Genomic DNA, 26,980 nt, shown 5'->3' on the forward strand with positions numbered 1-26,980 from the left:
AAATACTATTTCTCCTATAAACTAGGAAGGAAAAAGCCATTCATTTTAGAACATATGATGAACATTTACCTTGACTTGCTTTCCAAGTGCAACCAAATAAACTCAACTGGTAAATGCTGCAAAAAGATTTTTCAGCCTCTCAGAATTCACATATAAAGGTGCTTTGGTTTTGCCTTCCTGTAAAGTTTAGGGAAAAAAAAAAGAAAAATAAATAAATAAAGGCTTTAACTGCAAAGCCTGGGGTTCTCATTGAGATTCAAATGCAAAGTGTACCAATATCATGTATATTAAAGATCTTTGGGCAATATGCACTAACTGCAAAGCTGAGAATTTCAAAGAGTTAATTTCACTCTCTAACATTATCTTACAGACATTTCCCTTCACAAGTTTTTTGTTAGATACTTGAAAATGCTTTGGTTTACTCTGCTTTACACTTGGCTGGGGAGACTTTTCCTGCATTTCTGGAAGGACAAATGCTTACATCAATCTAGTGCTCCCTCTCTTGGCAACTGAACAATGTGCAGTCACTTCAGCCACAGGTCCCTCTCGAGACAAGAAGGGAAAAAAGTGTTAGAACAATTAATCAGCATGACTGTAACATTTCTAAGCATTCAGATGTTGGCAGCTCTTCAGATTATGGAAAATGAATGGTATGGCAAGGTTCTGTTTAAGTAGCTAAGAGAATTTTAACAGTTTCTTGATTCAAGAAAACATGAAGCCAACAGTTGTGGTCCTTCCTAAAACATTTCACTATGCTCATCCTCATTTTGCTCAGCTTGTTTTCCCAATTTATTTCAGCAGCTGATTTTCAAAAAAACAGCATTTTGCTGCTTTAGGAATCCAATTAAAAGCTCTTTAGCTAAAAGCTCATTTATTAAACCTCTGTAGACAACCACGAACATGTCTGTACAGCAAGTTTACATGAAGGACAATGCTACAAAAGATACAGTGGCAATTAAAACAGACCCACATAAATAATTTATAAAAATACTTGAAATGGTGAAAATAGCACTGTAATCCCCAATTATTTTCTTCCAATTGCCAGGACTTTGATGTGGGAAATCTTAACATCAGACCTTTTAAAAACATTCAGAATATATTAAACTTATCTACAGGATAATTAGCAAAATGTATAAAGTGTAGATTATTGTACAAAGGACAGATATTAAAAAAATCACCAATCCACCTGAAACTCAAGGACAATATAAATCTTAGCCAAAATAATGAACACCAAACCACAAACTCTGCATTTTAGAGTCTCGAGTATTGGCAAATAAAATGGTCTTAACAAATCACCGGTCCTGTTATTCCTTAGTGGAAGCATGCAATTTGGGAAAATTCTACATTTGCTGGCTGCATTGGTGGTCCTGGTCAAGATGGAAACCTGCACTGACTTCAATACCAAGGAAGAATAGGGCAGACCTGTATTTGTCAAAATTTTCTCTTTTCCGTAAGATGAGGGAGGTTATCTGAGTTTGTAAAACTGGTGGGGAAACAGAAAGGATTTGGATATAAGAAAACAAAAGATTTAAGTCTTTTTCTTTTGCTGGTTTCTTGGGGAATTTTTTAACAGGCTTCTTATCCGTAGATAAACCCCAGTTGATTCTGCCATATTCTCAAATTCAAATGGTGTGATGCCTGCAGCAAACTTGCTCATGTCAGGAACAAGTCCAGATTTTTTCACAGATGATCCAGTGCTTGTGGGCACTTTATTACCACCTGTGTTTTCCCCCTCATTAACCTCAGGGTTGGCAGCAGGCAGGGTGTCATCCAGCAGGCCTTCAGAAACTGCATTATCAGGATTTTCCTTTAAGTCAAGCAAACCATCCTCTAGATTGGGACTGGTTAGAGAATGTTCATTTTCTGGGACCTGCTCACTGATGTCAGAAAATTCTGTTTCCACTGAGATCACTTTCTCAGGCGACCTGACTTCTGCAACGAGATCTGCTTCATTCCTGGCTGGTGATGATGTAAGGGAATTCCCAGTTACAGGGGTGTCAACAGGAATATCAGAGTCACTGTTTGTGCTCTCTGCCTGCTCCAGCGCTGCCCAGATTAACCTCTGCTGCTCCTCCAGCTCCTCCAGGGTCAGTGTATCCTCATCCATCACTGAGTCCACTATTTTGGGCTGAGGACTGTCACTGGCAGAGTTTGGTGGTGGAGTGGTCCTAGGGAGGGGAGAGTGGGTGGGTGTGGAAGGCTGAGGGGGTGTGACTGGGGGTGTTCCTCGTGGCACAGGTGGAGGAGTGGACATGGATGGAGATCCAGGCGGCAGCGGAGGTTGGAACTGAAAACTGTTGGGAGTCTGAGATCTCTGTGTTCCTTCCAGATCTAGAAAGAGATTAAAAGACACCTTTTAGAACCTGAAATCTGACCAGGACAAGACTCAAAGTGCCAATGTTCTGATTAACTACCAGACTTATGTCTTCTCATCCTTGGTTTTCAGCTGAGACAGAACAAACTTTGTGAGGGTTTTCATATCCACCAAAACTATGTTTTTTGGGATTTTACCTCTGCCAGCCATTCAAGGAAAAAAAAATTACTCTTGAAGGTATTAAGAACAAACTCATTCTACACTGAGACACATTGAAGGACTCCTCATGGCAGATTTCAAAAGGAAAGCCAGAAGTTTCTCCCACTGTTCTAACACTTAACACTGAATCCTCCTTAGAGCCTGCCTCATTTTTAAGAAGCTGTAAGCTTGCAAATTTATGTTATTTCATCCAAATATTTAGGGATTTGAGGGGCTTAACAGAAATTTCTTTAGGATGCTCCTGAAGTAAAGAGATCAGAATTTTTAACATAACATTGCAATTGATATGAGCACAACTGAAACCTCCTGCTTGGTAGTAGAAGACATAAAAATCACAATGACAGTCACAGCAAATGCCACTGCCAGTAGGACACTGCTGGCCTCTGTCAACACTGCCTTTAACTACTACCAAAATACTGACACATTGGCTTCTCTTTTAACTCTCACACTTCAATTCAGAGCAAGTTATTTTGAAAATAAAAGTTGAAACTACGAAAAGCAAAAATCAGAGTGACTGTACCAGAGTCCAGGTCCATGTCAGCTGCTGCTACCTCTGAAGTGTCTTCTCTTGGTCGTTTGGAATGATGAGACTTGGACTGAGGTGCAGTCCTTTTGCTGCTGGATTTTGGACTTGGCTGCAGAGAAATTATCCACAAAACCAAAAAGAATTAGCATTATCCTGTACAGGGCAAAGTTTCCAGCTGTAAGAATGATAGCAATTTTTAAACTGTGCAATCATTTGGGGCCCCAGTGTGTAAATAGTAATTAACATTTGAGGGATTCCATGGCCATGGAAACCAAGCTTCTCATTTTTTAGGGGAGTCTGGAACTTCCAGGCTGTGTAAATTCATAACATTTTTTTTCCAAAATGCTTACAAATCTTTGCATAACTGGGATCTGCTTATATTAAGAGAAATAATGGAATTAATTTTAAACATGAAGCCATTTTTTGTTAAAACAGATAAGCTAGATGAGCATTTCACCCTCACTAGTGTCAATAAAAAGTCTGTACCCTTGTGCAGAAAGAAGATACAAGCAAGAAATCATCATGACCTGAACTAAAAGACAATTTTTTTTTTAAATAACAAGGAGATATATTCACCTCCTGATAATTAGAAAGGTAGTGCGCAAAAACATCCTTCTGTTGAGATGGCTGCATGGGGATGGAACCAAACATCTGCCACTCCTACAGCAAAAAGAAAAAAAAAAAGAGAAAAGAGAAATAATGTTGCATATAATTAGTTAATAACAGAACTTTGGTTAATAACACTGAATGAAAAAACCCACATTTGGAGGCCACTAAGTGGGTAAATGTAAAGGTGTAAATGCACAAGTGCTTCTTTTTAATGCTCAGGCATTCAGAGCAGTGATGGAATTCACTGACAGGAGGTTAAAATGCTTTTCAAGATAAAAGTGCAGCACCCACAGGAGATTTCATGTGTGCTCTGTGCTTAAGAGGGCACCCACTATGTGGCTCTTCTGCTATGATTTGTTGAATTCCAGTTGTTACAGAGCTTTGCAGAAGACTGGTCTGATGTAATTTTTTCTGATCAAAATTATAATTACAGAAACATCCACAATGATTTTCATATTCCAAGAACATTCAGAAAATTTACATGTATGGAAAAAACAGCCATTCATGTGTGAAGCTTTGTGTTTAAAGAATACCAAACTATCCTTCCAGGCTCCTGTTGGTGTCATAATGGAAATAATGCCCACAGAAGCACTATCAGACCCTAGCACAAGAATCATAACAAGTATCAGTTGTCACATTAATTACAACCTCCAGCCCCAAAGCAAGGGCTTAAAAAGAAGAGACTCTTAAAAGGGAATTGTCAGATGCAGAAACAAACATTAACTCTTGGCTAAAAGCAATTCCTGTCACTCAGCTCGTTGTTTAGAAGGCAGAGAACAGCTACTTACATCTGGGATCCCACTGGGAGTGGATATATTAAAGCCTGGATAATTTACCAACTTAGACACATCATAAGTGACACGTTTGGGCTGAGGAGAGCCCTCACCTTCTGCTTCAACTTCACCTATAATGGAATATAATTATTATATTAATTATTATATTATATTAATTAAGAACCACTGAAAAAATCCACGAGATTTAAGAACAGGAGTTTGGAATGTAAGTATTGATAGAAGGTTTTGAAAGCCAGAGAGGCAGGAACAGTAACCAAATCCATCAGATACATGTTAAACCTAACTGGGTATTCCTACACAACTGCACGTGTACCATTGCTACCCTCAGAATTTGGCATCAGGACTGTTGTGAGATGCAGCATAAATAATGGCCATTAGCAAAAAGCTGGTAAATTAGTTATGTTCCAAGAAATGTGTTGTTTGCTTGCTGGTGGTTTTGTTCCTGTGTAAGAGTAATTTACTGAGGACTATGGCTTCTTCCATGAAAAGTAAGAGAAAAAGAGAGAAGAGATTTGCACGTCTTGCAGTTTCACACAACTCCAGGTTCTACCAGTGAAATCCCATTGACAGTTTCCCATCTTTGCAACACAACCACTATGGAATTTGTTTCGTTGTTACATCTCAGCTGACAGAAAGGTGTATTTTCACATGGCTAAAACTACTTGACTTACAACTTTCTCACCCTTCCACGAGGGAGACGAAGGTTTACAAACCAGTTACTTTATTATCTCCTGAGGAAGATGCAGCCAGCACACAGCAAAGCTGCATCCCAGCCCCACATTGCTCACCTTTGCCATCATACAGAGCCAGTCCTGAGTGCTCCATTTCGGCCTCCTTGAGCCAGCCCGGGGGGTAGCCCAGCTGCCGCATGCGGTAAATGAACGGGGGCAGGCTCTTCTCTGTCACACCAAGGGCATCCTGAAGGACCCCACTAAGTTAAGGAAACAAACAGAAACCAAAATGTCACCCAGAAAAATCCCTTCATTGGTGACAAAAGGTTATGAGTATTTTGTGGAGTTTTCAGCTGTCAAGGTAAAATAGTTCAGTTGTAGCTCAAAGTGTGTTGCAGGTATAAATGAAAATCAGTTCTGATTTTAAATAAAACTTTCTGCTTTGCTGATATGCTTAAACACTTCAATAGATTTAATTCTACACTAAGAAAAACCTACTTGACCTACTAGTTCTGACTCATGGCCTTGACTGCAGCTATCAACAGGAAGGGTGGACCTTGACACTGAATTTACTGGTGATTTTTTTGGAGACTGCCACACAATGCTATGATTTCTCTGAACATTTTGAATAGAGAGGAAGGGACACTCAAAGCTCAAAATTTGCAGACTTCTGAATACATTTTTAGTAGGAACATAATAAATTGGCAATTTGAGAAGTCAAAGAGTAATATTTATCACCCTGCATTAGAAAAGCGGTAGGACTGTCAAGCTAGCAGTGAGTTCTCATTTGAAAGATATGTCTAAAATTTATTTAAATTCTATTTAGCAAATTCTAATACACTCATAGTTAAGAGCTGCAGGTAGACTTAATAAACTCTAGCAATTAAAATCTGACACTCCAAAGGCAGAAGAGGTATTCCAGACAATCAAATGGAAAAAAAAGAGATACCTAATTACTCCTGGCTTAAATTTTCCAAACCTCTCTTCTACTTCTTCTGCATGGTAACGCTGCTGAAAATTCTGATTGCTCGAACCACCACAAGCTTCCAAAAACTCCTTTCTCTTCTCGTTTATACGAGCTGCATTTCGTGGCTTAAAGATAATACAATGGGGAAGTTTAGAGTTGGACAACTTACAATTTATGCACTCCTTCACCCAACAACACAAAGCTTGGAGAGCAGCAGTCTTTGGAATACTGGTGACTTTACCTTTGGGCAGTCCTTCATTTGATGGTCTTCAGAACCACAATTGAAACAATGAGGTTTGGGCCTGCTTGACAAATGCACAACAAATTAAACCTGAAAACAACTTTGCAATGTTAAATACACCTAATTGTTTTCATTCTCGACAGATTTTAAGGTTTAGACTTGAGAAAGACAAAACCAAAAGCAATGACTGCTGATGTCATGTGCTGTCTTCTGCTTCTTTTAAACTTATATCAGTCCTTAAATAGAGAATATTGCTGACTCCACAGTGCTAAGGAGAACATGGGAAATGAGGAAAGGGCAGAGGGAAATAGGAAATGGTATCATCAGAGGTCTGATCCCTTCCACAATACTGGGAATCAGTCACCAGTAGAAACAAACAGCAGAGCACAACCATTTCTTTGGAAAGTCCTGGCCCATAGTTTCAAGTAATTCATTTTGTGAAACTGCACTGAAAACCTGGAATGGAACTGCAGCTGGCTTCAACTTAAATCTTCCTTGTAAATTCACACCATGGCAGGAAACATTTGCAATATTACTGGGGTGAAATCCCAAGATTTTAGAGGAAGATTTATCTTCTGAACATTCATTTTTACTGAATTAGGATGGGACTCAGAAGTGGAGATAAGAAGTGTGGCACAAGTCCAAGTTAACTCCAGCTGGAAATTGAATTCCCTTCACTTCTGACCTCCCATAAAAACTACACCATCAACTCTCAGATCAGTCTGTCTTAAAAATCTATCAAGTAAGTCAGACAAGAATTGTTCTACTGAACAGTAACCATGACACAACACCAGTGCAAGGATGACAAACCAAGCACTAAAAAGACAAGAAACAGAAGAACTAAGTATAAAAATCCAGAAAGTTTTCACACACTGACTTTAGGCTCTTCCTAAAGAAACTCAATAAAAAGACAGATTCACTGACTGCAACGCTCAGCTCTGGCTTATTTAATTTAAATTTAAATATTGCTCAAGTATGTCCAAGAGTTTATTAACTGGGCAATAATCACAGAGTGCATCTGAACTTTTCAGCTCAAAACTTTACATTTAAGAATAATACAAACCTTTTGGGTTTTACTTGTATTTCTTGTCCATCTAGGGAGAGAATCTGGCTGAAAACTTGCTGATATCTTTAGATTTCAATAAGGAACTGCTACTGGATGAAGCAAAATTTCAGTTTTGTTTAAAATACCGATGAAAACTTAATAGTGCTTTGAACAGAACACTGACTCATCTGCATTAAGTTACAAATGGGTCCTTGATATGAAATCCTGAGTATAAACTATAAAATGGTATCTACTATAAATTATTTGCTAAGATGAGCTTTTGCTGTTCCCTCCTACAAATTTCTACCCAATACTTTATCAGCACTTCCTAAACCTATAACCCTCTTGTTTACAGGTAGAAATTTCCAGATAATAATTCTGAAATGTTGCACAGTAATCTTATTAAACCACATTTTGACAGAATTTCAAAATGACAGGTTCAATGAGAGCAGTACTTTGGTGGTTTAGAAGCCAGTGCCTGATGAACCATTTCACTCAGAATCACTTCAGCCACACTTAACGTGGCATTTAAGGAAAAATTCCCATTAGGCATCTACTTCCTTCACCCAGAGGTTGAGAGATTGTAAATTTGCAAATTATGTTCATATATAAATAATTTTCTAACACTGACATGACCTTGCAGAAATGAACTCTGAAACTGCTTCTTGTCCTGAGTCTTTCCAGGACAGAAGCAATATTGGAAACCAGGGGGGGATGACGTTACTTGAGAAATTTCTTGTTCAATTTCTTTTGTCGTGGAAGACATCAATATTAAAAAACATTTCAACATTTCCCAGCTTCTTCAGCATTTCCCTCAATTCCACTTTTCAAACATTGGCTTTAATAAACAATAAAGAACCAACTTTAAAATGGATGCATGTTAAGAGCATACCATAATTAAATTTTCATAAAAGACTTCCCCTCTAGCTCCCACATTTGGAAAAAAAAAAAAACATTTTACAGCATGTTTGAGTTTCCCAAACCCTTTCCTTCTCCCAGAGAGTGGATTTTATGGAGGGAGAATACTTATTCAATCTGCAACAAGCTGTCATTCCAAACCTGATTAGGGACTGGCCAAGGAAAGCCCTAAATTCACAAGATGTATTTATGGGGATAAAGCATTCATTCTCAGGATAGCAATCAGCAAGTCAATCATATCAAAATACTTATTTGTTTTGAATAAAAAAGCCATCAATGACTCATTAAATCGCCCCATCTATAATGACTGGTATGGTTTTGCTAGAAACACACAATCCACTGAAGAGAATTTGAGTTCAATTTACCCACTGGAATTCTTTGGATTTGACAAACGGAAAAAAGAAAGGTGTTTTAGCAAACAGGATACTTAGGTATTTCCCATCCTTCTGTCAGCTGTGGATTCTCATTTAAAATAGGCTGTCCCAGTTTATCGAGACAAAAATTGGTAAAATACAGAACACTTCCTACAACCTGTAGAAAAAAAGTCAGAGAATTGTCAGAAATGTGTCAGTATTTAGGTGAGATTCGTAGCATTTCTATAAATTTACACTGCTTGAAATACTTCCAGGGTTTTTTCCCCCATTCTGTAAGAATTTACAATTAATACAAGCCCAAACTTGTACATGTAAGATTTATTTTGCACTGACGTAGCCCAAACATGCTGAATTTAAATTTATCAGTGTAATTACAGCAGTTAAGAGATCTTATCTTAATGGCAGTCTACATTGAATGTGGAGAATGAAGAGTCAGACCTACCATGGAAGAGCACAGTCAAAAACTTACACTAAAAGCTTCTTTCATTTTTTTAGCAGAACTTGAGCTGGTTCCTTTACAGTCCTCTTCCAAAACAACGCTGGAGGGCTGACAGGAAAAGCAAAAATAAAAATAATTCATTTAAATCAACCTGAATTAGTGATGTACAAGGCACAGAATGTGGGGTTCAGCTTCTGTCCTTTCACCAACAGCAGGATGGAGATGTCCACGTCAGTGACGAAGCTTTCCACCCCCCAAAGCATGACACAACTCCTTCCTAAGGCTTTCTCTGATGAGAAATACACTGCATAATTACATCTTCATTCTCATCAAAAAAGCTAAGGGAAAGATAGAGAGAAATGTGCCAGTCCACCCTTTCACTCAAAGTGAATGTTGAGTTAAGAATCAAAATTCTAAACCAGGAGGAGAAAGTGTAAATTTTCAGATTCTGTTGTTCATCTGTTTTCTTATATACACTTGGAGTTGGGCCAAGCACTATCAGAAGAAGATACATTAAGCTTTCATCTTAATTATTTAAACCAACTCATTAATTTTCTTTCACTGAAATTTCACTAGGGACAATTTTCAACAAGCATTTTCGTGGGCAGAAAGGATGTTTCCTTTCTCTCTATTTTTTTGGAACAAGCAGTTGTAACATCTGGTTTGACATCTACTTGATTTGATTTTTGTCACTGTTTAACAGTGCAGTATTTCAATATTCTCATTACAGAGATGAAGAAGCAGCATTTTGTAACAATTTGAGTTTTAAAGTACCTGTGGCTTAGCATTGAAGTGTGATTTTTCATGTTCACTTTTCTTCTGCTCTTCATATTTTTGAACTAAACTATAAATAAAATCTTCAATTTCTTGATGATACCGCCTGGGATGAAGCAGAGAGAGATGAAGACATGAGCAAGGCTGAAATAAAGAGCAGATATCTCTTTTCTTAAGCACTTATCATTTACTAAATAACTTAGAAAAGGGGAAAATCCAATTCTTTTTTGTCCCACTCTCAACTCTCACTAACACAAATGCAATCTGATATTCGAGAGCAGCCAAGTGTGGCAAAAAATCAACCCAGAGGAAGGGAAAGATTAATTTCTTCTATTTCACCCACAACATTCCTGAAATTCAAGCTGCTCTTCAGACTCACTCCAAGTTCCTGGAAGTCACCCTTCATTTCATGGTAAAAGCAGATATTGCTAATGAACAGAACTCTTGTCATACTGCCCATTATGCTTTCTCCCCTCCAAGGTTCAGTAGTTTGTTACTGAATAAAATCTACATCCACAATTTGGGCATAGCACTGTTAGACCCAAACAAACAAACAAAAAAAAAAGGCCCCATTTCCTGTCAGGATTGTTTTTTCATACTTACTTAGTAATGACATTGTTCATAAATAAAATCTGCAACAGAGGTCCATCAACTTTGGGGTTTTCCACTGAGATTCCACTAGAACAGCACAGAACACAGACAATGGGTACAGTAAATATTCCCCACCAGTTTTATCACAGCTCAGTCTGGACCCCACAGAGGGAGGAAGGTTTGCTCAATACAAAATCTGTATTTTTAAGAAGTTCCTATCCACTTAAACAGAAGTTATCCTCTTGAGCAAAGCAGGTTGGTGTGAGGTGGAAGGAGAACAAAACATCCCCCACACTACAGAAATATTTAATGCTGTATGAACAGAATTCTCTTCCTGCTATTCTAGTTTCAATAAACTCACACAATCTTCTAACTTACACAATCATTCAACCACTGAATGGACTTTTTCCTCATTGCTGAACTTATACATTAAAAATGTTTCCCTGAAGACCAAGGGAGCTTCGTTAAACAGATACACACAAATAAATAAAATTTACAGCAACATCAACTGAGTTCCTGCTGTTCAACTCCAAAAGACTTTTCGGGAACTGGAATGGCATTTTAGAAGCCCAACACCTGAGCAGGGATTGGGACATGGAAACAAGATGTGGCAGATTGTTACCACAGACAGCTTTTCTCTTGGATAAACTCTAATTATATGTACAATATAAATAAATATATTCCCTCTATACAATTCATACAGTGTTTCAAGTCAGCATTAACATACCTAGGACGAGTCAGAATTCTCAGCTTCCTTTTAAGTTCCTGATGTTAACTTATTGTTAAGGACTATGATTTTCTTTGGAAGACACAAACCCACACCCAAAGCAAGCAAGAAAACACGGAGCAAGAATTTCACAGAACAACAAATAGGGTTTCAGTCCTTCCCTTTCACTGCACAGGGGATTATTTAAAAATCCACCTGTTGCTGGAGAAACACAATAAATTGGAAAAAAGAAATACAAATGAAAAGAGGACTAGCTATGACAATCCAAATAGTGCCATTCACTACATGCAGTGATTATATTAACAGATTTATAATATTTTATTTTAAAGATATCTGTGATCGTCACCAAAATAAAGGTAATGGTAGTATGTATGTACTTGTAAATGGGAAATAAATCATAACACATTTCAGATTCCACACTGCTGCAGCGGCAAACTCAAAAACCCTTTAGGGAACCTGTCACAATTCAACTGTTTGAAGTTATTTGTAGCTGAATTTAAAGGCACAAGGCAGGGATTCAGCGACAGCCGCTTCAACAGCCGGCCCCGCATCCCGGGAACCGAGGCGGGCCCTGCCGTTCTGGGGATAAAAGTTTCTATGGAAAACGTGCTCTGAGGAAGCCTGGGAGCACCAGGAGCTCCCCTCACGGCCCAGCTCAGCCCTCTCCCGCTTCCGGCCCCGGCGGAAACCGAGGGTTCCCTCCCCAGACCCCCGGGGAGAAGCCGGAGCCCCCCTGAGGGCCGGGACCGGCTGGCCCGGAAGGGAACCGGCAGCAGCGGCGTGCCCGCCTTCCCCCGCCCCGGCGCGGGCCCTGCCTCTCCCGCCAGGATATTCTCCGCCCGCAGCCGCTGCACCGTCTCGTCGCGGTCGCGCAGCCGCTCGTAGAGCTGCAGCAGCGGGTCCGGCTCCTCCAGGGCGGGCGGCGAGGGCGGCGCGGGCTCGCCCTCCAGCTGCCCGAAGAGCTCGCGGTCCCCGAAGTCCACCTCCGCCGCCATCTTGGCCGCCGCAGGAAGGGCGGGACGGGGGGCAAAGGGCGGCGGGAAACGCGGGGCGGGTGGGACGACGCGTGGCGCGGACTACAACCCCCAGTGTGCATCGGGGCGGCGGACCGCAGATTCGAAGGTCTGCGAGGCGCGGTGCACGCTGGGAGGTGTAGTCGGCTCGGCGCTAAAGCTTCGCCGCAGCGCTTGTCGTACTCACAATGGAGGACGCGCTCCCGCTTTTGGAGTTTTCCTTCCTCTTCTGAGAAGGGGTGAGCGGTGGAGAGAGACGCGGCAGCAGCAGCGTGCAAAAGTATTTGAAATAAGGTATCTGCAGCAAGGCCCCTCACTGCAATATTTTAGGCAAATCCTACTTCAAAAGAACCAAAGCAAAACCTCCCTACGTTTTCCCTTCTCCTAAGTGGTTTATGGGAGTTTGGCCCAAAGGACAAATTACTATATGACCTTAGAGAAAAAAAAGTCTTTATTATTAACCAGTTTTCTTGCACTGGATTATGTGCCTATTGGCCCAGACCGCTAAATAACATCTACACAATGTTTCTTTCATGTTTCAAGAATTGAAAATAACTGTACAAGGTTAAAGTACAAAAGTACACAAGACAGTGGACACGAAATATCCATGTATGAGTTCTTCCCATCTGCTGCTTGGTTTGAAAAGTAGAACTTTAACTAAAAAATACTGTCCTCCTCTAGTTCTGTCAAGTTTAATGGAAGTGGGTATAACCTGATTACAACACTAACACCAGTATCACTAATCTGATATTTACAAAAAAAATTGTATTTTTCAATAAATTAAAGTCAATGCAACACCCATGCAAGCTAGAATGCTAGCTTTTTGGTGAACAAGGACCCAACATGTGAACAAGAACCTTCCACAGTCTCAAACTTCAAAACAGCCTTTTTTGTTTGTTTTTTTTTTCATTTTTCAAACTGCATCCATTCCTCGCATGGAAGATGTGAAGCCCAATCCCATTCCTCTTTGCGTGTGAGTCTGTGATCTCGCCATTTCATACTGTGCATCCAGATTTCTGAACACCTCCTCCTGCTGCTTCAGTGTTTTGTAACTCTCCTCATCCACAGAGCTGCAGCCAGCTTCATCCTCACTCTGCAAACACAACACAAACATCAGCTCTGGGCAAGTGAAGTTCACAAATTCTTACAAGAGTAAGAATGCAACTATTTGGGTTTATTGCTGCAACATTCTAGTGCAGATCTTCTCTCTCAAGAAACACCCAGTTGATTTTTGACTTAAATTCAAGTTTAGATACTGCTCTTGAGCTTAATAAATACTTAAAAGCTCTTAACCACATCAGGTTAACTTAAAATCTTTACTGGCTAAGGTACAGTAAAATAAAAAGTGAAATCATCATCTTGCAATTAATAAACTTAATTATATATTCAGAATTCTTTACCTTAATGCCCATCAGTTTTCTGAATTTAACATTTTGGTCCTTGTTTCCAAAATTTAGTTTTTCCCATATTTCTGCAGATTGTGATTTATCCTGTTCAGATTAAAAAAAAAAAAAAAGAAAGTGTCACCTTTTTTACATAAGATTCCATTAATAGCACAATAGAGCAGCAAGCAAAGGAGCAGTACTCAAGACAAACCCATTCTGTACCAGAGCTGGAAGTAAAAGGTTTCCAAGTCTGACACTCCTCCTGCAGCATCCTCACAGGAGCTCTTGGTGAGGGAAGCCTTCCTAACCATGATGTTCAAAACACAGGTATGTTCCTTCCTTTGGCATTTCCAAAGGTCTGGAAGGCTGGCTGGAATTCAGGTTTGAAGTAAATTATGGAAAAATGAATTTGTTTGTTGCACTTCATCAATATACAGCACAATTCAGGAAGAACTGCCCAGAGAGCATTCAGGGCTCTCCTGCCCTCCCTTTTGTCTCCCACCATTGCCATGGAAACTGGTTTGTTTTTCACATCTTGTGGAACAGCCTGTAAAGGTAAGGGTGCTTGTTGTGTAACTGCTGCAAGATGGAAACCAGCCTAACAAACACCTCTATACCAGAGGAACAAAAGACAAAAATACTAATATTAAAGTGGCCATTTTTTCCACAGTATCAGCAGGCAAAAGCTCTACTGAAATCCAGTAAATTTCTGAAAAAGCAACTGCCACAGATGGCCTTTCTCACTTCACTAACTGCAAAGGCATTTGACAGAGCACAAAAGCCTGAAAGCTTATTTGTATTTATTTATGACTTTTGTTAAGGTTAATATTGCATTACTCTGCTCCTGAAAAGTTACCAGCAAGGTCGACAGACTTGCCTTTGAAATTTGCAATTGGAGAAGACACAACCATCACGTGAGAAACCTCTACAGCTCCAGAAAAGAGAGGCTATACACTCCATACCTCAGCCATGCCTTCCCAGTAAAGGGAGACCATCTGCATTTGATGCTTAGTTGCAAGCTGTAGTAAACTCACAAAAATAATGCTAAGATCCAACTATACCTCTAAAGCTTTATGACATTCAGGGTTTCCCTGAGTCTTGTGTCACAACTATTTATCATTGAAGGACTAATTATCTTAGTCCTTTCACTCCTAAATCACAGAATACTCTGAGTTGGAAGGGACCCACAGAGATCATCGAAGTCCAACTCCTAGTTTTACTGAAGTTTTATTTCAGGCTGATATTAAAACTTGCTTAGAGATAAAAGCTGGAAATAACATTCATCAGCATCCTTAAACTGAGTGCAAGATATTCCCAAACAAGTTCATGAAGGTAAGAAAAGCCAATATTACCCCTTCCTTTTTGCCTTGCCAAAGCATCTTCCGCTTTTTCTCTTGCTCAGCAAATTTCATGGGGTTCACTGCTGCTGGGTTGTAATAGCTGGGCACAGCTATGCCAGTCTCTGCCAGTGCCTTGGCCTGGAGCGCTGCCATCTGAGCTGCCATGGCGATCTGAGGGGTCACTTGTGTCCCCGAGGCCAGCAGAGCGGCCACGTTGATGACGGAGCCTCCCGTGGCTGCGGCCGCTGAGGAACAAAGGGAAATTGCCAGAAAGAACTTTGGACTTTGGGAAAACACCCCAACACACACACAATACCCAACCACCAACATGCCCCAGAACCAAACAGAAAAGCCCAACCCCTCAAACACTTCCTTCCAATACAAGTTGGAAGTGCACAGATAACAAATGAATGATAAAATACATGTGATTTCTCAACTAAGGAACATGTCTCCAGGAGTTTTAGTAAACCAGAAACTAAAAGTGAAACTAATGCAGCTTGTGGTTCTAAATAGCCCTGAGCAAATAGCAGCCCAATGGCCATCAGGAAATCATTTAACAGCCCAACATACTCTTTTCTTGTACACTCAGCAAGTAAGAAGAAATCCCAACCATTTTTGTTGGGGTTTTGTTTCTTATTTTTAGTTTTGGGGTTTTTTAACGTTTCCTAGCTCTTGCTGTTTTTCTTATTAACAATTCCATAAAGACAACCTGCCCATCTGCTGGATAAGACTGCAACACTCCTGTAACATAAGCCTTCCACTCATACTACTGCTCAGGAATTCATCTAATACACATGCACTACCTGCAGCCATTTCCTGTTGCTTCTGTTTTTCAACCATTTCCTTCTCTCTCTGCTCTTGCAATTTCTTTGCTCTTTCCAGCCTAGAGATACATGAAAATAAGAATACTTAGACATGCAAAATCAACATCAGAAGCTTATTCACATCACCTATCACTAAAATCATCACAATTTCTGACCTTCTGGCTAAGGCTTCCTGTGCATCCATAGCCGTGTTTCGTCCCCGGAAAGGCGGCGGGCTCGGACTCCGGCTGTGGCTCCTGCTGAACCTTCGGGGCTTTTCAATTCTTTTCTTTCGCTCTCTGTAACCAAATTTAACAGTTGTTAAAACAATGAAGGTACACGTGCAGCTTAATATTTCATAAAGTATTTGATCACAGCTTTGAAAATTTGCTTTATGATTAATTTGGAGCTCTGAAGAAAAGCTTTCAGAGAGTTTATATTGCAACAGTTGCCTTGTAAGAACACAGAGCTAAAACTGAAGATTTCCAGCTGTAACAGAATGTGCAATTCTGGGTATTCATTTACCCTCTCATACTCAGTGTTCAGAACAAATAAATCTGCTCTAGAGATTCTAAATCCTAAGGAAAATCATCTCATTTCTGGTAAAATTTGCAAGAGAACTTGAATGAATCAAGCTAGAAGAATGTTTTTAAACCATAAGAGACCTCAAAGCACTGTAATTATGTAAATAGGATGCATTTTGAAGAGGCCCCATTTAAGAAGTGGAATACTACTTCAGGAAATTACTATTACTCTCCCCTCTGTATCCTCTTCCCTAAACGTGCTTTGAGGGACTCTACTAAGCTGAACATATGATTTATCTTGGGTTTCTTGTGGGAAAAGAACCCTGAAGCATGAATCCCCTGGAGCCTGACCATCTGAAGAGAACCCAGTTAAAATGTATTTTTAAGCAAAATACCTAAAAATTCAGTTCAACTCTTCTTCGCTTTCTCCCCACCTCCTTCCAAGCAAGAGATGTTTTTAGGACATCTGTATCTAATCCCATCTAAACAACAGCTACCCAAAACACACATAAAAAGTGCTAGTAGCAGCAGTTCTCTGCCAGGATCATCAATATCTGCAGTACAAGAGATAAGGGTTTATCCCAGTTTAAGCCTCTGACACTGGTGTTTCAAACAAAGAAGCACTCAACAAAGGTTAATTTACAGGAGATATCACTCACACTTTTCCCAGATTTGCCATAGCCAGTAATTTGAGATGCACAAAGGTGTTGCTGTAATTTTTTTAACTTAAATGTTATTATCACTCAATTGGGGCAACAGCTAACTGGCTGTTGCTAATGGCTAACTAGTTAGCTAGTGGCTAATGGCTAACTTGACAAGGGCCACTTTCCATGGCATTCAGATATTCTCTTTCTTCTGTTTGCAACCTGGGCAGCATCTACAAACATCATGAAATGCAGATTGAAGTTATAAAAAGATCCTTGTTTACATGATAAATCTGGTAGAATACAAAGGAGGCAAGACTTATCTTTTCAGAGAAGATGACAAGATGCAGATTCAGGCACTGGGAAGTGACAGATCTGCATTCCTGAGATAAGCTGTAATGCCTGTTTCAAAGATACCTTCATTTTTCCCGTGCTGACTATTGTTGTTTGGTCTTGTCTTTGGTCTGTGATGCTTTATTGCACTGGTAAACATCAAGGAAATAAATATTTGAGCTTTTGTATTGAAGTATTTCCATTTGAAACAAGCAGCTGCTGTCACGTTTTCCACCTAGCATTTAATCAGAGCCAAACCACTGAAGGACTGCCAGGAGGTTTTATGCACTCACAAACCAAAAAATTGCTTTAAATGCCCATGAGAACAAATCCCCTGAAAATCTGAGTTTGAGATTATGCAAAGAACCATCAAGAGAAGATCAAGCTCTGCTATTTACAAATGCTTCTGTCACAGCCTGCTCACTGTAACACAACAAAAACTTCATGTCAGGAATGAAGGAATTCCTTTCTCAGGTCAGTTTTAACAGGGTAGATTTCCACATCACATTTATCTGGCTTGTGCAGAGTTTGCCTCGAGGATTGCCCCATAATTCACCTTCTTTTCCAGGCTTTGTCTGAGCCCTGAACTTGATGAAGTGTTCCAGCTCCAGAAAAAAACAACTAATGCCTCATTTACTTCCATTCTCTAGGATTTGTGAGACACAAACATAACTTAAAACAAAAGGATTCTTGCAGTATGTCCACCAGCATCCCACAAGGCCTGTTTCCAGTTGGAGAAATTCCTAAGCTATGACTATCCCTTATTTTTTCTTCCCACATTTGATGTTCTGTTTCAGGTAATTTGAATTCCACTGCAGAAGCCAAAATCTATTCTGGGACATGAAGTTTTCATGGGGCCATTACAAACAATGTTCAAAGTGACTTTTAAACAGAGCACATTATCTACAGTGAATGGAAAAAATGGGGAACTTAAGCCTTGCACAACATGTTGAATGTAGCTTAAACACCATCCATGAAATGCAAGTAACTGCACCAACTGCAGACCCAGCTCTACTCACCCCAGCTCAATGTTTGGTAGAAAGTGCATGTCAAAAACATGACACAAACCACGTAATTCAACTACTTCTTCAGAAAGGTAAGTCTTCTGAACACTTTCACAAGGGATGTTGTAGCCTTACACGACTGTGATGGTTAAGACTCCAATGTTCCACTGTAATGCTGAGTAGTCATAACCAGTCATAGAGCAATTAAAAATATTCTGGTGAAAACACTATTAAGAGAACTGGAACAGTCAACACTTTCTAGCAGCTCTGCAGGGACACTGATTTTCTTTCAAACTGCTTTCAACAAAACATCTGTAGCAATCATTAAGTTGAATTTCAGCTTCACCATTGAGAAAATCCTACAGGGCATTAAGAATGCAAAGGTGATACAGAGACTTTACACCAAAATACTGAATGCATTATCAGTACTGAAAAACATTCACTTCTATACAGTGATGAAAATGGCAACTCCAGCATATCCCAGGTGAGGTATGGAATCTCAATTCTGTCAAACAGACCCAGACCAAGCCAGTATGTGTCTGGATCAAGTGCTTCTAGAATTTAAGGAAGAAATCAAAGCACTCAGGGAGAAAAATTGATGTGATAAATATTCTTAAGCTGCACTTGACAAAGAAGAGCTGGAATCACTAACACTGAAGAGTACATTCATATCAGAAATAATCCATCTGAACCAAAATTTATCTTAACACCACACCAATTGCCACTTCACAGAAAAAAATTAAGTTGACTTTGTGGAGCTCATCAGAATTAGCTTCTGATCTGTGTATCTGCTCTGACAGCCAGTGATTCCCAGTTAAACCTTCCTTTTATTTTATGTACACAAACTGAAGGGATAAATACAGCAGTATGCCAACCACACTACTATTGTATCAAACACAGGAAAGGGTCACCTGTATCTTATTCTACACTTCTTTCCACTTAAATACTATTGCTAACAAGAAGTCACACTATGAAAAGCCAAGAGCTTGAGATGCTTCAGCTGCCTAGAACAAATGTTTCTGTAAGACCAAGCAAACTGCCCAGTCCTGAACCTGCTCTCAGTACAGATGAGAAAAAGCCAAACACATTTAACTGCACGGAACAGACATGAACTGGTAAACCCATCGCATCAGCCCACCACAGAATGTCCAACCAAACATCACCACGTATATGGAAGGTAACACTTACCTGCTTCTGCTCCTAGTTCTGCTTTTACTTCTGCTTCTATGTCTGTGTCTAGATCTTGATCTAGAGCGAGATCTGATCCGTCGCTTTCTCTCTCTGCTGCGGGATCGGGATTTTTTCCTATCACGACTTCTACTACGATGACGTCTGAAACACACGCCCCAAATTCTTACACATGTTCTTGTGTTCAAATGCAGTTTGTGCTTAAGGACTTACACATGGATTCATCACCACAGGGCAAAATGCATCAGGCACAGTGGGGAGACTACAAACTACACATGGAAATGCTCATGCCTAGAACAGGTTAAGCTGTAGGTCTAAAGGATGAAATGGGAAAGGAACCAAACCCCACCACCAGCCACAACTGAGCTGCAGAGTTTCTATCAATAACCATACTCATCAACACTGCTATTTTTAGTTGTTCATTAAAGTGTACACCTCAAAACAAATACAAAGCCAAACTACTCTGATGCAGGAGTCTTAAATGCAAGGCAACACAACCCTGCTCCTCTCCATGGTATTCCGAGACCTTGGGGAAGAGGTGCCCCAAGTTGCAGCCTTTGAGTTGAGTCACATCCAGTCCCTCAGCCTGTCATCAGCCAAAGCTTGTTCCTCACTACTCTGTGTGTTGCACATCCCACAGCTATAAAGGGAGAAGTTCTGCTGGCAGCAGCCTGCTTGTCCCAGGCAAATTTCCTACCCTCAGAACGTGCTGAGTGGGCTACCAGGCAAGGAGGATTGGCCAGCACTCCCTCTGAGGAAGCTTATGATTTAGGAAGTAAAGAGCTGTGTCACTGTAAGATGTATTTGCTTTCCTGTCACTGACAGTAAGGAATATTTAATACTCTAGTGTTTTCTATACAAATTATAAATGTGAGACACACCCCTATATAAAGTCTTAGTGCAATTTTGTACTTCTATTTCAAAGTAATCTGCAAAATAACTATCTACAAATACAGCATGTTTCAGTTTTCACTGGGTAGTGCATAAACTGATGCTTTACACTAGGTCAGGAATAGAACTCTACAATAATTCCAAACATGGCTTTTGGAAATGCACTTACACAATAATCACATACAATAACTTACCTTTCCCGAGACCTGGATCTGGAATGACTCCTCCCTCTGGATGACTTTCTGTCTTTGCGTTTATGCCTCTCCTCACCATTTTCAGATGAATTTAGGCTATCTCTTCCCTTGTCAGAAGAATGCTCTTTGTCATTGTGATCTTCGGATTTGTGCTTCTTGGAGGACTTCTCTTTGGATTCATGTCTTCTTGCCTGTTTTAAGAAGAAGTTGGTTCTTTCAGGAAAATAGTGCAACAAAGAGAGTTAGTATGGGTATCAGAAGATAAAAATGCTAAGTTGTGATGCAACATTAGTAACCTTAGGAGTGTGACTCAATCATGAGCCACTTTACCTAATGAGCTGCTTTACCTAATGCCACCAACTACACAAAGTTGTAAATGCACACTATCATTTTCCCCCCTTTTCCCTCCTCCCACTGACTGTCTAGAAAGGATTTTTAAGGTATCCATCCAGGTATCTTTACAGCGTTTCCATATAAGACTCACAGCATTATAACAAAAAAACCTGTCATTTTCAGTTACTGTCACCATTCCAAACACTTAAGTACCTATCTTAAAGAACCTGACAATTTATGAATATGCATATATAAATATATAAACACAGTTACAGTGATTATTTAATATTTGCCTGAGTCTTCCATGTACAAAGTTACTAAAATCCACATGTAGTTCCAGACAAACTATTTTGCTTTTAGAACCAAAAAAATCTTCTAGTCATCATTAGGTAATTATTTTCTAGAGCAAAACTCTCTTCAGTAACTTCCAACAGTTTTTACAAAGCAAAGTGATAATTGACATGGCTGACATCCCATTTTTAGTATTTCAAATGAACATGCATCACTCAGACTTCCCACAGTAGTTTTAAATTACAGATATGCTGCTCCACTATACCGCAATTCCTTCCTGCAGTGCCTCTTAAAAAAAAAAAAAAAAAAAAAAGATTCCCTTTTATAGCTGCAATGCCAAAAATATTTAGCAAGGTCAGGCCTGATTTTTGCCAGTACTTTCCTTAGAGACTAAGTCGTGACATCAACACCCTTTCTTAATATATCCAGTGTGTTTTGAAACCTTTCTAGCATAAAAGCACAGCCCACTTAAGTCTTATGTTTAAATAATGTTCTGCTCAAGTCACAAACTAAGCATGATATATTCATTTTAGATAAATCCCAATTATTCAGAAGTTGTTTGTTTGGTTATCTTGCTTATCTAAATATGTTAGCTACTCATAAAACCTTTTTTTCCATCACACCTCTCTCTGAAATGAGCCTGGAGAGGATTCTATAACTGGTTTTTACCCATTTGCCCAAACCTAATACTTTATTAATATGTATCCATTTCTAAATACATTTGATTCTTGTTCTTCAAGTAAGCAAGAATATTAGATAATTTTCCTGCTTTTGTAGTATTTTATTCTTAGCGCCTTTAATAATCAGTTCTTACATGTGAGGTTACCTGTACACTAATTTTAAGTATATATTTATATAAATTGTTCTCACATACATACTAAGAAAAATTATTGATATTCAGTATTTAGTCTACAGACAGAGCTTGATCTTGCAAATGAATGACAACAGTACATCTACTGTGGGAGATCATTTCTCATCTGTTCACTCTGCAAAACTTAAAAGCTGCTAATTGTGATTAGATCCAACAGCCTGGCAAAGCACTGGACAGGATTTTAAACACCTTTTTTTTTTTAATAATTAAAAGAGTCTTAGAATTTTTTTAAATCACATTTTCCAGACACACACTTAGTAATAAAACCACCATTATATCCCATAACGGATTTAAGATATTTTTAAGGGAAATATGAGTTTGAATGACTAATAGTTACCTTATCATGAAGTAGGCTTATAATTTTGCTATCTGAGTCTGCAGCGTCTTCAGTTCAGTCTCTTCGCGCATTAGCACGCTGAGTATGATTTATTATAGAAATGTTATCATGTGAGCTAAACAATATATTATTCAATTTCACAAAAACTCGCCTAGATTTTTCTTTCCTCCTTTTTTTTATTTTTTTTTTTTAAACAGAGCTTCCATTGGAATGAGGGAAGGAGAAGTTCCTGACCCAGGTTTGAGGTTACAAAGTGCCTTATCTGTTCCAGCCTATTGCCCCATATGGCTTAAGCTTCTTTATGACTATTTTGATGCTCCTGGTTTGCTTGTTTCAGCTCTTCTCTGGTGTGTGAGCCAGTTATTTTTAAGGCATTATTGATGCTGTCTCTTCTCACTCCCCTATATATTCACACACACACTTATTCATTTATTTTAAGAGACAGCCCTCTGAAATTTTTGCTGCTACTGTCACATTTCCAGCTGACTCAGCTTGTTTGTCAAGCTATGACAGCCTTCACAATTAAAGGATGCAATAAACAGAGCTCAGTCCGATGGCAAATTATTTTTAATACACCTAAGCAGACAGGTATGTATTATTCAAAGTCCTGGACACTGACCAGGAACAAGGCCACCCAAGGCTTTTGGATAATGGAAGCTCTGTAAAAGTGATCAAGAACACCATTCTACTTCTCCACATGAACTCTCTCTTTTGGATGTTTCCACAAAAATTAAAAAAAAAAAAGAAAAAAAAGAAAGAAATTAAGTTACTAGCTTCTGAAAGCATTTTCTATAAAACTATTACCTTGTCAACATGATGGCTGCAATCATGCTTCACTATGAAAGGCTCTCCATATCCATTTTTAAGCTTAAAGTTCTCAATTTCTTGTACTTACCATAAAGTCATTTATATAAGTTTACACATATGTGCATTACTACAAGATACTTTTTAAGATGTACAATTACCTAAACGCTACAAAGTGTTAATTACCTCTTTGCTTCTGCTCCGGCTTCTGTGTTTTCTTCCTTCAGTATCTGGAGAAGAAAACATTTACTGTCATTTACCAAGATAAAGAGGAGATCGCCTGGCTATAATCTTTCTAGCTCCTTTCAATTATTCCATCCTTAAAGTCAAGAGTTAAAAAACAAACAGCACTATATGAGTATCTACTGCAGAAAGCAATCTCTGGCCTTAGTCCCAGTGCTTTGCATTTATTTAAGCTCTGACAAAAAACTAACCCACATCACACTCCAATCATGTTCTTCCGGCAGATAACCTTACTCTTGTTACAACTATGCAAAAGTATCCCAGTCTATGCTTATCTAACAAAATGAAACAAAATGGGACAGTTTCCCCTTTAGTGTGGTCTGACCGTGCTCCCCCTCCCTGATCCCCTCCATACTGATAAGACCTTTTTCCTCACAGTTTCAATATTTAGAATAAACCCCAAAAGTAAGTAGATCCATTTTTTTTTTTCCCAATTCTAACAAGTTACTCGGGCTAAGTCTGTCTATTTTTCCCAAAATTGCTTCTGAGAGAATTCAGCTCCACAAGCAATTTGCTCCCGTCGAGTCCATACCTGACTTCCGTCTTCTTTCCCTGGACCGTGAGCGTGATCTCGAATAGTGATGCTTTGATGTTCTGGGAGAACTGGAGGCATCTGATTGTTCCTTTTTCTTCTCTCTTTCTGGAGAGGACTTTTCTGGGACTACCCCATCTCGTTCTGTATCACTACCCTACACATGAGGACAGAATTTTTAAGAAATAGAAGCTTAGGACTGAAAAGCAAGAAAAAAACAATTTACCTCATGCTTCCTCTGAAGATATATCTAATTTTTTTTTTTTTGGTAAAGACAATGCTGTATTCACCCCATTCTTAGGCAATAGCTTTAAAGACTTGCAGTGAACTATGTAATTGAAAATGATTTTTCAAGATTTTAATAAAGAGAACTGATGTAAAGTTCACATTTTGCTCTCTCACTACATTAAACTGTACTTTTTTCATGTACTTCTGAGAGTTTCAGTAGCACTAAGCTCTGAGGCAGAGTTTTCTCTAAATGGTGTTTGTAGGTCAATCACTTTTTAGCATTTCCATGACCAGGATTACTTAAGGTCAATGCTGTCCCAACAGATCTGAGTGACAAGTTTGGGCATTCCTGAGGCACAGCACAGAATGAACTCTGAAGGGAAGTGCAGGAAGATGCATTGTGTTAGGGTTAGACAGCTCACTCTGGAATGATGAAACACCTCAACTGTATCTCTGCAAAAAGATTTACTTCTAGGAGACCACACACAGGTCACTTACACCTGTTCCAAGATCACATTTTTACCAGACAATGAAAATCAAGATGCTCCCTCCACTCCTTCTAAACCTTGATCTAGGAGGATTAAATCCAAAAACTGGTTTTGTGAAATCAAGATACTCTGTGACTCAGTGTGTGAGAGGTAAATGAGTACAACTGGTGTACAGTGCACTGAAAGGAACAGAGTAAAAAGCACACACTGAGAAGGTGAATGTCCTCTCAGTAATGATTTTAGAGCTTCACTGCTCTGATCTCCTCTGTACCAGTCATAATCAAACCTTCTGAACAACGTGGGGCTGCAGAAGATGTCACTAAGGACATTATTTAGCCCAGAATTACTATTCAGGAAGACAATTTAACGTAGCAGAGGACTTGAACTTGCAGATTTCCACCAGCAGCAACTGGCAGAATGGTTTGCCAACTGAACAAAACAGGAAAACCTCTCAAATGCTCATTTATATCCACTGCTTTGAAAACAAAGCAGCTACTTTGTCTTAAACCACAAGAGACATTATAAATTGTCACGAATATACCATGTGCTAATAGCAGACTTTCTTCGTGACACACTACAGGTAAATATCTGGATTTCTATTTGAGCTACTTCTGTTTATGTTTTGAGTTTGAGAAGAATGAGAATATCAGCTACGAGTGTAAATCAGATGGGATTTAAAACACACTATCCAAGTGAAACTGAGCCCACTGCCACAATTTCCAAGGCTACCAATCTCATTATTTACACAGTGCTGCTCATTAGTGCCCTTGTGCTCTGCACCTGAGGGAAATCTCCGCCCTACAGAAAAAAGCAGCAATTAAAAACCTGACAGAATTCACTGAGATTATTCTCAGTTCTTGGACTGGCACCAGGCTCAGCCTTACCTTGAATAGGGCCCTCACCTACACTTCAGATGAACTTCTAAATATAGTAGTAGTATTTTTAATCTAAGTGCAAAATCAGAGTACATAATTAAAGTCCTTTTCCAGAAAAAATGTAACTTACTCTTAACAGCGTAAGTTATAACAAAAAAAAAATAAAAAAAGAATTAATTTTCTCCTTAAGTTTAAAGTCCCCCATGCTCTGTTTAACTACTGATCAAACTTTCAAGACAAGGACTTTAACCACCAGATTAGACACCGCAAAATGCTTAAAGTCAGCTTTAAAAAGTTTTATCACTTCCCAGCCCTGCTTGTTTGTTGGTTTTTGGATTTTTTTGCACTCCAAACTATTTAACAACTTTTGAAAAAATTAACCACATCAGGTTAACTCTTTGATAACTCTACTGATTCTTCAACACAACTGGAGGCAAAAAAAATTTTTTTCAGAGAAAATAAAGCCACTTAAACATGAAGGGCAGTGCTAACTACAGCAGAGGCGTTTCCCATCGATATTAACCACAAAAAACAGGACGGGAGCGAATTAACTGAACAAAAAAAAAAAAAAAAAAAAGAAAAAAAAAAAAAAAAAAAAAAGAAAAAACAACCAAACCTGCGACCAAACACAAAGAAAAAGGGCGAAGAAAATGAGAGCAACGAAAATTTAGCGTGGCACAGACGCCAGGTCGCTCCCCTCACAGGGAAGCTTGGCCCCACAGTCCCCATGAGAAACGCCAGTACGATCACAGCACTTCTCCCCAGAGCCATGGTTCCACCAGGGCTCAGTCCCACGGAGTCTTCTCCTCTCCCCAAGCCCCGAGGAACGACACAGAAACTTCTGGAGACGGGGATTGAAGCGGTGGGCGCAGCGCGGCCGCCCCTCCCCGAGCCCATCATGGCGCCGCAGCCGAAGGCGCGGCGGGCGCCATTTTGTGCCTCCGCGCACACGGCTCCCGGCCGGGCCCTCCCCGGCTCTGCCCCCCACAGCCCCTTCCCCGCCACCCTCGCCCCAAAACCCGGCAGCGACCGCCGCTCACCGCCATGACCGAGCGCCCGGGCCGCCGCCCCTCAGCAACGTCCTCGCAGGGCTCGACCTCCCTCGGCTGCGCGGCCACAGCGATCGCGCGGCCCCGCCCGCCCTCACTGCGGGTGCCCGGATGTGGCGCTGGGGGGAGCGCGGGGGAGCGCGGTGCGTTATGGGCCGGGGAGGCGCCTTCGCGTTCGCGGAGGTTTGGCCGCAGCCGCGAGCCGTTGAGCCTGTCCCGGCTCCCGCCAAATTGAAACCCAGGAGCGGCCGAGGGGGCGCGGTCAGGGGAGCTGGGGGGTCCCCGAGGGCACGGCAGTGTCACCGGTGAGGGGATCGGGGGTCCCCGAGGGCGCGGCAGTGTCACCGGTGAGGGGATCGGGGGTCCCCGAGGGCGCGGCAGTGTCACCGGTGAGGGGATCG

General features: G+C 40.1%; 3 protein-coding genes across 6 annotated transcripts in view; 1 reads left to right on the forward strand and 2 right to left on the reverse strand.

The window, feature by feature from the left end:
• Positions 1–839: 839 nt before the first annotated feature.
• Positions 840–12,218, reverse strand: ZCCHC8 (zinc finger CCHC-type containing 8). Of its 2 annotated transcripts, none has more exons than XM_053959034.1 (14): positions 12,040–12,218; positions 11,210–11,250; positions 10,495–10,569; positions 9,892–9,997; positions 9,148–9,225; positions 8,732–8,835; positions 7,405–7,470; positions 6,342–6,402; positions 6,083–6,225; positions 5,251–5,393; positions 4,457–4,572; positions 3,636–3,719; positions 3,054–3,168; positions 840–2,331 (listed from the first exon to the last, which is right to left on the reverse strand). In XM_053959034.1, the coding sequence occupies exons 1-14, from the start codon at positions 12,202–12,204 to the stop codon at positions 1,529–1,531; spliced, it is 2,100 nt and encodes a 699-aa protein (XP_053815009.1). In that variant the 5' UTR covers positions 12,205–12,218; the 3' UTR covers positions 840–1,528. The 2 variants fall into 2 exon arrangements, with proteins under 2 accessions (XP_053815009.1, XP_053815008.1); XM_053959033.1 differs by having other exon boundaries at positions 6,342–6,405.
• Positions 12,219–12,655: 437 nt separating this feature from the next.
• Positions 12,656–26,690, reverse strand: RSRC2 (arginine and serine rich coiled-coil 2). Of its 3 annotated transcripts, none has more exons than XM_053959897.1 (10): positions 26,571–26,690; positions 23,940–24,096; positions 23,351–23,394; positions 20,529–20,719; positions 19,444–19,587; positions 15,927–16,049; positions 15,751–15,830; positions 14,960–15,192; positions 13,623–13,712; positions 12,656–13,315 (listed from the first exon to the last, which is right to left on the reverse strand). In XM_053959897.1, exons 1-10 carry the CDS (start codon positions 26,574–26,576, stop codon positions 13,136–13,138), a joined length of 1,248 nt encoding a protein of 415 aa, XP_053815872.1. In that variant the 5' UTR covers positions 26,577–26,690; the 3' UTR covers positions 12,656–13,135. The 3 variants fall into 3 exon arrangements, with proteins under 3 accessions (XP_053815872.1, XP_053815873.1, XP_053815874.1); XM_053959898.1 differs by having other exon boundaries at positions 20,529–20,741; XM_053959899.1 differs by lacking the exon at positions 26,571–26,690 and adding an exon at positions 22,361–22,438 and having other exon boundaries at positions 20,529–20,741; positions 23,940–23,961.
• Positions 26,690–26,980, forward strand: part of KNTC1 (kinetochore associated 1) — a 31,678-nt gene continuing 31,387 nt past the window's right edge. The window contains exon 1 of the mRNA XM_053959895.1: positions 26,690–26,722. The gene's annotated coding sequence lies outside the window, so the exon portion shown is untranslated. The remainder of the gene's footprint in view (positions 26,723–26,980) is intronic.

Source organism: Vidua chalybeata, chromosome 18 (genome assembly GCF_026979565.1).
Source record: "Vidua chalybeata isolate OUT-0048 chromosome 18, bVidCha1 merged haplotype, whole genome shotgun sequence".
Taxonomy (NCBI): Eukaryota; Metazoa; Chordata; class Aves; order Passeriformes; family Viduidae; genus Vidua; species Vidua chalybeata.

Bases quoted from the DNA above. Each gene is read 5' to 3' on its own strand.
- RSRC2 (XM_053959897.1), bottom strand. The intron at 20,720-23,350 runs GTAATTAACACT...TTCTTAAAACAG, and splicing joins GCCGGAGCAGAAGCAAAGAG to GCAAGAAGACATGAATCCAA. The intron at 19,588-20,528 runs GTAAGTTATTGT...CGTGTGTTTCAG, and splicing joins AGATCCAGGTCTCGGGAAAG to ACGTCATCGTAGTAGAAGTC.
- ZCCHC8 (XM_053959033.1), bottom strand. From the start codon at position 12,204: ATGGCGGCGGAGGTGGACTTCGGGGACCGCGAGCTCTTCGGGCAGCTG. The intron at 5,394-6,082 runs GTATCTCTTTTT...TCCTTAACTTAG, and splicing joins TTTAAGCCAGGAGTAATTAG to TGGGGTCCTTCAGGATGCCC. The intron at 4,573-5,250 runs GTGAGCAATGTG...ATTCCATTATAG, and splicing joins GGCTCTGTATGATGGCAAAG to GTGAAGTTGAAGCAGAAGGT.